This window comes from Anabrus simplex, chromosome X (genome assembly GCF_040414725.1).
Source record: "Anabrus simplex isolate iqAnaSimp1 chromosome X, ASM4041472v1, whole genome shotgun sequence".
Lineage (NCBI taxonomy): Eukaryota > Metazoa > Arthropoda > Insecta > Orthoptera > Tettigoniidae > Anabrus > Anabrus simplex.
Genome location: NC_090279.1, coordinates 171017449 through 171032961, shown reverse-complemented (window position 1 = coordinate 171032961; position 15513 = coordinate 171017449). Strand labels below are relative to the sequence as shown.

General features: G+C 40.4%; 1 protein-coding gene across 1 annotated transcript in view; it reads right to left on the bottom strand.

The window, feature by feature from the left end:
- Positions 1 to 15513, bottom strand: part of LOC136886750 (uncharacterized) — a 275978-nt gene that overhangs the window by 98837 nt on the left and 161628 nt on the right. Inside the window, exon 6 of the mRNA XM_067159555.2 lies at positions 5770 to 14090. Within this exon, the coding sequence (XP_067015656.2) occupies positions 5770 to 14090 (8321 nt within the window). The remainder of the gene's footprint in view (positions 1 to 5769; positions 14091 to 15513) is intronic.

Genomic DNA, 15513 nt, shown 5'->3' with positions numbered 1-15513 from the left:
TGGAGGCAAAGAATTTGGCCAAGAAAGTAGTGGAGGAAGAAAAGAGGAAAAGAGGAAAATCTGGGCCTTATTCACATAGAAATTGAGAGATGATACGCAGGGCAGCAAGAAATTACTGTATGGTATCTTAAGAAACAAAAAGAGAGATCAAGTAAACACCAGATTTGTGAAGGATGAAGGTGGCATAATTTTAACAAAGCCAGAAGAAATAAGAAATAGATGGAGAGAGTATTTTTAGAAGCTGCTGAACATAAGAACAGATGACAGTCATTCAATGGACGACCAGGAAAGGCAATTAGTTGATGAAGAAATGGATAAAGAAATTACAATGAATGAAATTGAAATGGCAGTAAGAAAGATGAAGAATGGAAAAACTGCTGGAATAGATGAAATTTCAGTGGAGATGATAAAGGCAGCTGGAGCTGTAGGCCTGCAGTGGACATATCGGGTTCTCAGGAATGTCTGGGAGAATAAGGAGGTCTGAGGATTGGCAAAAAGGAATAATCATCCCAATTTTCAAGAAAGGTGATAAGAACGTTTTGAAGAACTACAGAGGAATTACTCTAATATCCCATGTTGCTAAGATAATGGAAAAGATACTGGAAAGTAGAATAAGGTTGAGGGTTGAGAATCAGATTCCGGAAAATCAGTTTGGTTTCAGAAGTGGACAGTCAACAATAGAGCCCATTTTCATTATGAGACAACTAATGGAAAAGCATTGGGAGTACGGGAATGATATGGTGATGACATTCATTGACATTGAAAAGGCATATGATAGTGTCCCCAGGACGAAAGTTTGGGACAGTCTGGTGCAAAAAGGAATTGGACAGGGATTAATAAAAATGATCATGGCATTGTATAAGGAATGTTGTAGTTGCGTGCAAACACAAGTAGGCAGGACAAGTTGGTTCAAAATCACTAGTGGGCTGAGACAGGGAAGTGTTCTATCACCAATCCTGTTTACAACAGTAATGGATGACATCATGAGAACAGCAAAAGCAGCATATGGAGGAAAAGAAATGAACATGATGTTATTTGCAGATATTGTGATTTGGGGAGAAGACGACAGGAGAGTTCAAGAACAGTTGAATGTCGTGAATGGGAAGATCGAAGAATGTGGATTGAAAATAAGTGTAGAAAAGAGTAAAACTCTTGTTATGACTAGAGGGGAGAAAGAAGGGAAAGGTCAGATTAGACTTGCAGACAAGCCCCTGGAAGTAGTGAAAACGTTTGAATACCTGGGGAGTGAATTAATGGAGAATGCCTGACTGGATGCTGAGATCAGTAAAAGGATTCAAGCTGGAAGTTGTTTCTATCCTAGTGTAAGAAACATGTTATGGGACAAAGATGTGCCAACGGAGCAAAGGATACTATGTAGAAGATGTATTACGTACCCATAACAACTAACGGAGCAGAAACTTGGACAATGACAAAGAAGGATGAGAGTCGAATACAGGCAGCCGAAATGAAGTTCTTGAGGAGTATGATACAGAAGAGTAGAAGAGACAAAATAAGGAATGAGAAAATCCGGGAAGAAATTGGAGTGGAAAAAATGAATGATAGAATAGAGAAGAGCCGACTAAGATGGTTTGGGCACATAAAGAGAACAAGCGACGAAAGAATGCCAAAAAATGTGATGGAAATGCAAATCCAAGGAAGGAGAGGCCGTGGACGACCACGATTGAGATGGAAGGATACCATCCAACGCAGCATTATAGAAAGAAACCTGGACTGGGACACAGTGTTGGAAGAGGAATGGTGGAAAGACCAACGAAAGTGGAGAGGAACCATATTTGCCCCTACCCGGCTACAGCTGGATAAAGGGAAATGATGATGATGATGATCTAACAAGTAAGCCATAGTATGGAAATCTTGAAAACGCAGGTTTTGATCAAACTGATTGCTGTTTCATACCGATTGTAATGTGTACGGTGTTCCGCCCAACATCATTTTTTTTTTTTTTTTTAATACAAAAATTGGATATAAGGACAATCCCCTATAGTGAGTGAATTTTTCGCCATTGTGAATTCTCGCTATAACAGACTTACTGTATGTATGTATGTATGTATGTATGTATGTATGTATGTATGTATATTACATTAAGTAACTACACTGAGCGGCACGAAAAACGCAACACTTCAATTTCTTTCAAAAACTGAAATTTATTCTAAATTTATGACACTTTTATGACACTAATCCACCATCTTATGATGGAATATTATGGTACGGTCCCATCTAACGGTCTAACAATGAAAAGAAAAGACGATTATAAACAAATTAAGCGAGAGATGCGCATTTCAAGGAAATTTTGAGTAAGCAAATAAAGGTAATGCACTCTGTTTTAATGTTACACACTTCACAGACCTCGGAGACTATCTCGCGGACCTCTGTTCACATCTTCAAAAGCGCATATTGCCACCTCTTGCAGAAATGACGGCATTCAACCTGTCAGGCATGCTCCTGATTAATGCGGTAATGTTCTGTTGAGGAATCGTCTCCCATTCTACCAGGAGGGCGTTCCGTAGGTCCTGTAGGGTCTCTGGATAGCGCTGAGAGACTCTTCTCCCCAGCTGGTCCCAAAGATCCTCAATGGAATTTAAATAGGGGCTTCGAGCAGGCCAAACCATAGCATGAATCTCTGTTTCATCCAAGAACTGTTGTACAATTCTCGCAACATGTGGGCATGCAATGTCGTGCATTAGTGTAAAACCATCACCAATAAACGGACCGAAAGGCACAACATGCTCCAGAAGGATTTCCTCCACATACCGATGTGCGGTAAGGCTCCCATGCTCCACGAAGACTAAATCCGTCCTTGCAGCTGTATTGATTCCTGCCCACACCATCACAGAACCACCGTGAAAAGGCGTAATGGCCTTCTCCAGACCCTCTCTCTTCCGTCAGGTGATCGGAGGCCAAATCGCGACTCGTTGGTGAACAACACTTGATCCCATTGTTGTACTGTCCAGCCAAGACGTTCCGTTGAGAAATGCAGTCGAGCTGTGTGATGCTCTCTCGTGAGTTCCGGTCCTGTAGCAGGTCTTCTGGACTGAAGATTGGCTTTTTCCACTCTCCTTCGAATGGTTCTCTCACTAACATTGACCCCTCGAACTTGGTGGAGTCGATTTCGTCTTTCAATAGCGGTGGTGCGACGGTTGCGGAGAACTTGAAGTTGTAAGAAGAGGTCATCTTTCTCCGATGTTGCTCTTCTCGGGCCTGATCCTGGTCTCCTTGCAAAGCCTCCAGTTTCCCTGTACCTTCGTACAGTTCTGGAAATTGTAGAAGGTGTAGCACTCAACACTTCTGCAACGTAATGCATGCTGCGACCATCTTCCACCAAAGCACCAGCTTTCGCAGCTTGTTCAGGGCTTAATGGCACGTTTTCTCCAGAAAGCTGATTAAGAAAATCACAGAAAGATCCTACAAACACGTGTGATTGAAAGGGAAACAATTGAAGGTACAACAGTAAGCGCTACAAGAGCGGGAAAACATTATCGGCTCACATCCAGCGATGTGTTTTCCAGTTTGCGCGGGAAAAAACAATTGAGGCTAGTGCAATAAACACTTCATTGTTTACTCGCAAAGCAACGCCAATAGAATACCCTGTCTAAAAACAATGGTTGAAGTGCTTCACTTCGATTAAATAGATAATTACAAATCATTTATTGGGTGTTGCGTTTTTCGTGCCGCTCAGTGTATTTTGTGTGTCGAATTAAAGGTGCAAGGAGTTCCTTTTCTGCTTTTAAACAATGCCAACAGAACTTGTATTATGTGAAATTTTCAACTATTATATCCTCCCCTATTTTTACACGGGGAGGGGGCTACGGGTGAGGAAGTATGATAGCGTAACTTGTACATTTCCTTATAATATATCAGTTACAAGGCCAAAGTAATCAGTATTTGATCCCAGTATGTAGTATGCATCATCTTTATATTTTCAAGAAGATATTCCTATTAATTCTGGCTTCATGACTCCATTGATTAGAATGTGTGACGCCTATAACAATCAATGATTGAGACGTCATGCAGCTGACTTCACATAACTCTTCACCAGTAAAAATATATGCAAGTAAAATCACATAAAATAGTAATAGCATCAGTTCATTTAAAACATTCCTATTACAATGTGTGTTAGTTATAATTGTCAATAATAAGTAAAACAATAATAATCGTATGGCCTCAGCTACCGTGTGCAGACATTTCAATTCGATCCCATCTGGCTGTCTGCTCGTCAATTTCGACGTTCCGTTTTACTCTAGGCCCACTAGATGGCAGACCGAGTAAACCGAAACTCTCTTGGGCGTCTATGGCTGAGATTTAATTAATTTTGTCGGGTAAACACCAAATGTGTCACCAGAGATCTTTTACATGCCGACATCGTAAGACATGGGGTGTCGAATGGACTTTTTTCCGCCCTTCAAAAATCCGACTACCTCTGCCGGGTTTGATCCCGCTATCTTGGGATCCGGAGGCCGACACACTACCACTGATCCACAGAGGCAGCTAAATAATAAGTATGCAAGGATAATCCGTATGTTTCCACTTAATTGTTCAAAATTACTTCCAAGCTGCTGAACGTTCAATTGTTGATTATAACCATATAACTTGGTTTTCTGTTATTTCTGTTTGAACTGTACTGAGTTTAGGAAACTGGATTGAAATGTACTAATCAGTCATTCTAATCTGAGCTAGTCTCTGTTACAGATGTATGAAAATAAATAATTCAATGCAGGTGCTAGATTTACGTATGTATTAACTCCCAAGCATCCACAAGCAGACTGATACACGCTCGAGCGGCTAGGGCAGGACTCCACAAGTGGCCTGACACGCAGGGGTGCACGGTCGCATATTGGAGACATTTCTGACATGTCGGCTTTTTCTGGAAACATTTATACTTGAAATCTGTTCTTGCTGTCTCAAAGTGTCACCAGAGTGCTCTGGCATGCTTCTTTGGCAAAGAGAAATATTGATCGAGAAATCTGGCTGAGAAGGAAGTTGCTTGCTCACGCGATATGCTCAGTAATAGTGAAATTCAAAGCTTACTTGATGTTTTAGGCTCTGATTTCAGTAGTGATAGTGAGGAAGTAGTTATTGGTGATTATGTGCATGAATGAACACGGAATGTATCACCAGAGATCTTTCGCGCAGTAATATCATATGACATGGAATGCCGAATGGACTTTCTCCTGCCCCTCAAGATCCAATTATGACTGCCGGATTTGAACCTACGATCTTGGTACCTGTATGCGAACACTTTACCACTAATTCTCAGACTAAATCTTAATAATAATAATAATAATAATAATATACCGAGTGAGACATACGGCTGTTAGTTCGTATTTGGGAGATAGTAGGTTCAAATCTCATCATTCGCTGCCTCATGTATGGTTTCCCATTATTTCCTTATTTCCAAATCAGGCAAATGTTAGGCTCGTGTCGTATAATTAAGGCCATACCACACACTAAAGAACTTCTGAGGTAATATAAGGTAATGAAAATTTTAAGTTTTAAAAGGAACTTTTTGTGTGTTATATTTCTGTATTGTTCTGTTTTTTGGTGTCATGACCAATAGCGTGGAATTTCTCAATAATATAAAACAGGTCCCGTGATAATACGTGCAGTCGATCACCCTCTATACTGTTTTAAATGAAAGCTTGCAACACCAAAGTTGCATACTAAAAAGTTAGCAGATTCCTAGCAATGTCAGTGCACAGGGCGGGTGGGTGCATATGGGTTAAAAGTTACCAAATCTAATAAAGGATTACTTACCTTCCTCCTCATTAGGGTGAACTGCTGGTGGCTGTGGTTCAACTGGTGATACAGAAGAACGAACTGGAGAATCCTCTTGCATTTTAGGTACAGACAATTTGTCACCACTTAATCTCCTGATCCTAATATATTTGCGTGGCTGCTCAGCAGATCCATCACCGCTGGAACCAACTTCTACCGCAGATTTCGGAACTGGTGAAGAATCTGATGAAACTGTACTAGTTTCTGGCGTAACCGGGATTGAAGTTGGTACCTCAACCTCTATTGCACGCAGATGTTTACTCATCAGATGATATAAAGCAGTTGTCAAAGGCTGTTTTTCGCTAGCCTCGGATCCAGAAAGGCTGATAAAATTATCTTGTTTGAGCTTACCTTCATTACAAGTCTGACATATTCCATCCCAATATGTACATTTATGCGTTGTCAACAGATGTTTTTCTAACAAATCTGGCCTTGTACATGCAAAAATACAGCCTCTAATAAGGCAGGAAAACAATAAGGAGTTTTCTTTAAACTTTCTAACTCCCAATGTACCCACAGTCACACAAGTCAAACTATTAGGCCCAATTATCTTCAAGCATGTTTTTGTAGTATTTGGAGCTGAAGTCGCAGCAGGATTGAATTTTTCTGTTTTCAATTCTGCCTTCACAGATTTTATGGTAGAATTACTAATGGGTGGTACCTCCTTAGGTTTCTCTGCCAGTTCAACTTTTGGCTCAAATTTTGGCTCAACAAGGTGATTAGCAAGACTCTCTATAACACTGTAAGAAAAATTAGTGGAACATTCTTTGGGCTTCATATCTTTCACACATGAGATGACATTTAAAATTTCTATTTCATCATCCTCATCTTTCTCATCATCCGTAATTTCATAACAAGAAAATATACCACCTCCATCGGAGCTTGAATCAGAATCCAATGAGTCATTACTTCCTTCTTCATATCCATCATCATCAGTTTTGCTGAATGAGCGCGTTATTCTGCGGTCGCCTATCTCTTCCAAGCTACTCTTGGTTGGAGACAACAGTTTTGATACCTCAGATTGTAGCTCTGCAATTTTTTTTGCAGCTCCCTTTAGTTTTTTATCTTTTGGAGTTTCTTTCTCCACAACTGTAAGTGCTTCTGCTGCTTCCATTGCCCTTTTTGAATCCACTAACGTCTCATCATCAGTAAGATCAACAGTTGCAAACACTTTCTGAGATCGTTTGAACTTAAATGATTCAGGTTGCACAAATTTGTGGTCTGCTACACTCTTTTCAACTGTCTTCTGATCATTCTGACCAGTATCCTGCAGCTGGTTTCCATCTATCTTCATATTTACGTCATCAGAACTTTCCTTACTGTCCTGAACCACAGCTGTAGAGTCCTTATCATCCTTGAGAGCATTTTCTAAATCCTGCGTACCATCCTTCAAAGAAACAACAGATTGTATGACTACAACACGAGACTCACCTTCAGAAACATTCTCACTATCTTTAAGAGGAATTTCAGATTCCTGCTCACTGGCCATAGGAGTAATTTGGGGATTGTCTTGATTACCTGAAGCCACTTCAGTAACCGCCTCAATCACTTCAGAGTCTTTAGATGGAGGAGACTCAATTTTGTTACTTGGGATGGCATCTGGATCTTTCTTGATTACTGCAGCCAAATCTTGAACACTTGTACCAATAACTTCAGGAAGCAACTCAGCTTCATTAAAAGCATTCTCTATAGCCTCAATATCAAGGTCGCAGTTCTCAGTAACATCCATCAAATCAGATTCTACCTCAACTGTTGTATTTTCTAATGAACAGGTTTTCCTTTCAGGTAATTGTTTAAGTGAAATATTGGTGATTTTTTCATTTACTGTTTTAAGTAACTCACTCCTTTCATCCACTGTGACAACATCAGAATCTTGTATCTCTTCGCGTACCAACTGAAAAGCCTCTTCTGGTACCTTCTTTGCAGAACGTTCTTCCAATGCAACACTTCCTTCACCTGAAGGCAATTCCTCTGCACACTCCGTAGCAATGAACGGTACAGAACTTTCGTCAATTGATGGCAAGGAAATTCTACTTTCAGTATCATCAACAGATATATCATCAATGCTGAATGTATCTTCAAGACTGTTAAATGTTCGTCTTGTTCCCTCGGATAACACAAGAGGCTTTGACATGCTAATGCGTATAATCTTAGGAGTTTCCGGATCATTCTTATGTCTGAGAGAAATGTGTTTCTCCAAATTTCCTCGCAACAGCTGGACAAAATTACACGCACTACATAAATAACCAAACAAAGTATCAATATTATTCGCAGGACCTTCATCCAAAATTCTGAAGTTAAAGCCCTGTTTTAATTTATTCTGAGGGTGATGATTATAGAAATGCCCTTTAAAGGTAGTGCGTGTGGCAGACATATATGGGCATTTACAGCACTGGTATCGGTATTCTCCAGTGTGGGAACTGATATGTTCATAGAAATTGACCGGCAATGAAGAAGTATGTTTGCAGAAACGACATCTAAAATAACCTTCCTTTTTTCGTTTCCCCGTTTGTGGCATTAACTCTAATTCAAAGCCTTCAACATTGTAACATTTTTCTTCAGACTCAGAAATAGCTCGTTTAGCTTCATCAATGGGTAGTCTTGAAATAAAAACTTCACTCTCAGGATGGCACTGTTTATAATGAGCAACAATAGTTTTACCTGAGAAAACACACAAAAGACAGCGGTTATTCTTCATGGTGCAGTCATAAGCATAATCTAAATTTATTAGTTCCGATTCATCTACAGTTCTCATCCTCATCTCCTCTCTAGTTCTTTTCTGCATCTTAAGCATTTCATCCTCGCATAAATCCTTACTCTCCTGATTGTTATCATTTTCATCTGCAATTTGCAGTGCCTTTTCAACAGCATCTAACATATCTGCCAATACAGACGCTGAATCTGTCGTTTCAACACCCTCTATACTCTTTTCTTCATATAATCTTAATACAGTTGGCTTTTCAACAATCTTACAATCCACCTGACAGTCATCTACAGATTCAACAATTGTATCATTGCTTTGAGGATCTCTTTTAACATCAGAGACAGGAACAATATTTCCAACTTCTTCTACTTCAGAATTATGTACTGTATCTGCACTGGTATTTTTATATGTATCGACATTATCTTCATTTGCAGTACCTTCCTTAGCTTCATCCAATATATTCTCCTTTAGATGCTGAGAATCACTGTAACTAGACTTATATTTCTGAAAATTCTTCTTCTTGATAACACCCAATTGCCAACTTCCACGCTTTTTCTTTGTTCTCTTCGGGCCGGTCTTTTTCCGAACAAGACTCAACTTAATATGGACAGATTTATCAATGTCTTTTATTGATGATGTTGACGACGAAGGAGAGAGTGCAGAAGAGACTGATGTGCGACATGAAGCAGTCTCTACTTCGTCGGTTATTATAGACAGCACATGTTTACCAGCATTAGTACTTTGTTCATTCTCAACAACTACAGACTGGCTCGTCTCCTCTGATTCTATTTTTGCCTCCTGTGATTCTATTTTTGCCTCCTGTGATTCTACTTTTGCCTCCTGTGATTCTACTTTTGCCTCCTCTGGTTCCATTTTTCCTTCTAGCATATCAGCTGAATCTGTTCCCTCTGAAACTTTTACAACAGAATCATCCTCAACTTTTTCACACACATCTTTAGAAGGCATGGAGACTTCTGTTGCAATTTTTGTTTCATTTTCACTGGGTGGTGGAAATATTTCATCCAAGCTTGTCACTAGTATTTCACGTCCATTCAACTGATTAATAATTTCCATTATAGGTCTGCGAAATCTAGGCTTAATTTTGCTCTTATCTCTCACATTTTTAAACCTCAAAGGTAAATTTTCATCATCTTCTATAAATTTGAAGCTATTATTTGCATTCTTATTACGTCCACGACCACGCTGCCCACGTGCACTGCTAGAATGCCCCCTCCTTCCTCGACGGGCAACACCACGACAAGGTCCTCCCGATCTTTTCTTTGTACTTATACGGTGTATCAAAAACTCCTCTTCACTGTCATTCGACGAAACTATTGCATCAGTAACAGCAGTTCCCATATGCAGCTTAGAAAGATCAGTCTTCTCTAAAACAACTCTGGGCACTCGACGACGACCTGGCTCTTTCTTATCTTCTCTATCAGGTGAAGACTTCAAAGGAGAAATTTTCTTAGGTCTTCCTCGTTTCTTTACGCTTACTTCTGATGCAATACTTCTGCTATCATCATCAGTGTCTGAATCTCCAAGAGAAACTCTGGTCTTGCCTTTCCCTTTAGAGGCAGTATCTTCACTTTCTTTATCATTGTCATCCATGACATGACCTTTAGGGCCTCTTTTCTTCTTTTCTCTTTTAAATTCCTTATTGTCTCTTTCAGTTTTTGGTTTCTTCCCCTTTCCCTTTTTCTTTTCTTCAGGCTTATCCTCCAAGACCTTCTTCTTGCTCACCACAGAGGAAGTGTCGGATTCTTCTTCAACTTCATCCTCCAGCCGCTTAGCTTCATTTCTTGAAATTTCCTCCAAAGTCAATCCTGGATGAGTTTCTTTCAAGAACTTCAACCTACACAATCTCAGACCAGTGGCTGTCACTACACCTTCACTAATGAACATTTCACGAACATTTTCTTGTAGCAGTTCAAGATCTGAACGTCGTTTATTGTATTTCTTCCTGGGTGCTTTTGTCTTCTCTGATAACTGCTTGTCTCCTTTCTCCTTTAACTCCTTGGTCTCACTGACGGCTGTATTCTCTTTGTCCTCTTTAGAGACCTGTCCATATTTTGACTCAGATAAAGTTTCAGTAAGCTTTGAATCTGATTCTTCATCTGATTCTATCACAGCTCTAGCTCCTTTCCGTTTCTTAGTTCTGATAACATTTTCTTGATCATCTTCATCTTGTTCATCTTCACTGTCTGAAACAGTTTTACCTTTCTTGCTCTTGATAGCTCGTTTCTTTTTTGTTTTATCATCAGAATCATCACTTTCTTCACTATCATCAGAATCCAAAGCCAATATTTTAGTGATTTTCTTATTCAACTTTTTATCTTTTAATTTCTTTTTTATCTGCTCTAGACGATGAGCATGTTCAAAAAATTTCTTATACTCACCTGACTCCAAAGTTTTTAATATTAATGACTCAACAAGTTCTTTGGTAACAGATTCTGGTATATGAGGTACAGAACTTCCCTCTGGTTTACTGCTTTTACTCTCCTCTGTACCAGAACTTTCTAAATTACTCGGTTCATCTATCATTACTACATCCTTTGCATCCTTCTCCTCATCTTCTTTACTGTGTTCTTCATTTAAACCTTCTGGGGGTGGAGATGGTGGTCTGGGAGGATCACGTTTAATTTTAGGAATACGGAAGCTCTGAACTCCATACCCCCGTCCTGTACGAGGGATATTAACAACTCCATAGAGACTGTTGAGAGGAGAAAAAGTAGGCGATTTTGACCGTTTTGTATCTTCCTCACTTCGGTCACTGTTTTTACCAGATGAATCTCTGTGATCCTTTTCCCTCCCTCTTTCTGAAGAATCATATCTTCGTGATTCTCCATCCTTTCTCCTATCATATGAATCACTGGAGTCCCTCTTCCTTTCACGAACATCAGAGTCCCTTCTCCTATCACTACCCTCGCTCCTCCTCCGATAGTCAGAGGACGAGTCTCGTCTCCTGTCACTTGAATCTGTTCGTCGATCTGAACTACTGCTGCTATAACTTGACCGTCTGGGATCACTCGACCTTGGCTTCCTTTCTTCTTCTATGCTTCTTCTTCGTGGATCTCTTTCAGAAAGAGTATTTCTGGAAGGTATACTCTTTGGATGGATATTTGGCGATCCCATGTTAGCATGGACTAAAGGCGTAGGCTGACTCATCAACGGAGGAATAGTTCCACTGCCAGGAAGTAATGGCCTGATGTTTGGAGTCTGCAACAAGGTTCGTGATGAAGCAGAACCAGGAATATGAGAATAGCTTGTGCGTGCATTTGAATACATAGTTGAGTGTCTGTTGTCAGGTTCTTGCTTTTGTGTGTGCGTTTGATAAACAGACATGCATGATGCACGTGTTGTTGGCGGTTGAGGAGTCACAGGTGGTCCAGGAGTAGATCCCCAATGTTGCTGCTGAGGGGATCGTTCAACGGGTACAGATGCTTGATTTCGAGGATACTGTCCATACTCTGACTGAAGCTGTTGCTGGTATCCATGTTGAGCAGGGTAATTAAGGGTCTGAGATTTGAAGTTATCAGGAGCAGGAGAAAACACCCCATAACACCGTGTAGCCATTGCATAAGGTGTTGCTGGTTTGGAAGCCACATTTATATTAGGTTGCACATGGAATGTATTCTGACCATCTGTCATGGGAGATCTAGGAACAGCTATCCTAGGGTCATTAGGATAGCCACTTCGTTCTTCAACTCCGTGGCCCATTCTTTGACGAGATGCAAAGTCACTTGCAAGCGCAGGGGGATATCCAGGCTGACCTGGCAGCAAAGTCCTCCGTTCAGTGGCTGGCCTCACCTCCTGCATTTGGCCAGGCATTACAACTCGTTGTTGCATTAATGGTTGCGGTCCTCCAGACATATTTAAATGGGGATGCTGGTCATGAACAGGTTCTCTTCCAGGGTATGACTGCAACCTACTTTGTGGCACATCAGCAGGATTGGGTAATAATGGATCTTTTAATGGTTTCCAAGTTGATGTATTTGGACTCCCTGGCATGGAAGAAGTAGAGTTCTTAACATTTTGCAGCAACTCTTTTGTAAGAGGTACAGGTACTGAGATATAAGGCAGATTCTCTGTGACAATACGCTGTAGCTCCTCCGGAGTCATTGAAGCAAGAATTCCTGAAGCATCCTTCTTTTCAGAATGAACTGTACCCTTAGATGGTGCTGGAACTGGCAATGGTGGTGGAATTAAGGGTGGCGGAGGTGGAGGCAGTGGTGGTGACCTCCTTTTTACAGGTGATATATCCATAGGAACAGGTTTCAATATATCTCCATGAGGACTTCTAATAGGTGATGGAGAACGATCTATACTTGGTCTCCTCCTTGGATCAACAGGCCTACCACTGTTTTCTTTTTTGTCTTTGGTGGAGTGTCCATCAGACCCTTTCTTAATATCCTGGTTTTCATTTCCTTTCCGTCTGACAGGAGATTTTTCTGGTTCAGGACCACCTTTCCCCACAGGGCTTTTTTGAGGTGGTTTGCTATTACGTTCCTCTTTACTAACCAAAGCGCGAAGAGCCCCTCCTGTGCTCACACCCACACGATGAACTGTAGAAATTTCCTGAGCTAATTTTTCCCTCAAACTTTTTGCTGAAGGACGTTCTTCATTCTTATCTTCTTTATCTTCTCGACGGTCCTGTAATGACGATTTACCAGAACTATTCGACACTGACCTACCAAACGTAGGTTTAGCAGTGCAAGTCTTTTTTGAAATCTCATCGTTTTTTACCACTGACCTTGATTTATCACTGGCATCTGATCTCCACGACACTGGCTGATGGTAACTAGTTTCATTGTCAGGAGATCTTAATTTTTCACTTCCTTCCAATTTCCTGGACGGAGAATGGCGGTAACCACTTTCAGAATTTGGAGATCGCAATTTATCACTTGAGTCACATTTCCATGAGCTTGCCTGATGATACCCATTTTCAGAACTGGGAATTCTAGGTACTTCACTGGATTCGAAAGTCCACGAATTTGGTTGACGACCACCACACTCAGAACTGGAAGGAACTTCATCACTCGCCACACTAGGAATAACACGACTATCTTCATCCACTTCTGTTGTAAGAACATGCCTAGGCATTAACTTTGAATTCTGTGCTGCCACAACCCTTTTAAACAACAAATCATCGTCCATACTGTCACTATCAGAAGATACAGGGCTAACATTCGAATCCCAAGCTGGTCCTTTAGAATTCCAGAGTGGTGGAGGCGACACTCTACGACTTCGGCCATACTCTGGACTCCTGAATGGTTGACCCTTTGAAGACGAGGACGGCAAGGAAGAAGTCTGAAGAATCATCTTCTTCAATCGTTCACGACTCTGTTCGAGGCTATCCTTACTACTTTTTGGCTGACAATTATCACGATTATTTTCTTGAAACCGCCCTTCCACACCGTTGCGATGAAATCGCCCCACAGAAGATGAGGTTGAGTTAGATGAAGGAGCATAAGATTTTGAAGATTCTGCCTGTTGCTGGTTCCTATTACGAGCAGCTGCCAACTTCAGTTTGTTCACAATTGAATCCACAGATTGAGTTGGTTCCGTTTTCTGAGTAGAACTGACCTCAGCATCACTGCAAGGAAATACAAACAAAGATTAAGATCTGGCAAAAGTACATTAATTAGATAGCAGAATTTACTAGTTTACAATATTCCAGAGAATATTGCTGTCACCTTTAAAAGCTCATGAGCTCTATTTAAATAGGTCAGTTTTCTATTAGTTTGCATGCCATGGGCTTCTGAAGATGATGATGTAAGGCGAGCATGGAATTTTGAAAATCCTAGCTGCACAAACATAAATTTTACTCTATCCCTCATTTCTCAATATTTACATTTTTAAAATTTTTCTTTTACTTAAGGTGCATTTTCTACGAAAGCACTGATCAGTTCCAATAACATGACATTTTCTGCAAGAGTCCTTTCATATTTGCACTTTAATCTCAACTGAATAAGTTAGTAGTACGATTAAAAATTCCTTTGTACATAAATATAATATTGCCAATAAACTTGACTAAAATGTATTATTTTTGGAAGAACTAATATTTATTGAGAAAAATCTCGTAGTTTTTGATTAGATAACTCCGTACACTCTGAAGATATATAAAATAAAAAATTGGTATCAGTATCAGGGGTGGTTTCAGAGATAGTGAACCACAAGTAAACTTTGCAAACCTGCAGGGGAAAAAAAAAATTAAAGAAAGAAATTACTCTCCGGGCCACCTTTTGAACAGACTAAAGCAGAGGGGCAAGGGGGGAAGGGCACAGGGGCACACATTTCATGCCTCCTGTCAGCAAGAGTTACGGCAAAGGCATACCCAATGCGGAGATGCCATACCTATTCGGTAGATGTCTTGACTATGAGGGTGCAGTTAATCACAGTCCGTTTAAAAACAGCAGTGGCAGTATGCAACTCCACTAATAGGAATACATTAATGCACTATCAGTAAGCTGTGTAGTGTTATGGTGTCGGAGTACAACTTTCAACTATGAGCCGGTTCATTTAGCAACCAAGGCGAGTGTGACAAGGCAAAGATGTTACTTCCGCTTTAGTCTGTTTAAAAGGTAGCCCAGAGAAAAGCAAGAAACAACTTCATAAATTAAGATACCATTTACTCCATAAATGAACTATAAGTCGTGAAAATTTCACCCACGTCAATTGTATGGTTCAGGATATAACCGTTTTGTCGAACATAGTCAAAGGTTGCTATGGTTATTAGCTATTACTAAAATTCTCTTAAGACAATGGAAACAGATGGAAGCAGGGACATACGAAGAAACCTGATCCATCACACCACATTTGAAGACTGTTTCATTGTTAACATCTTTCTACATTCACCTCCATTTTCGTGCCCTCTTATCCTGATAGGATCTGAAGTAGGACACCAACTGATGCTAAGCACCACATCTGAACATAACTGCTCCTTTCTCCCATTTTCTTGTCTCTTCTATCTCCCTCCTCTTCACCTCAAAGTACTGTCTACTTTCCAGCAATGATCA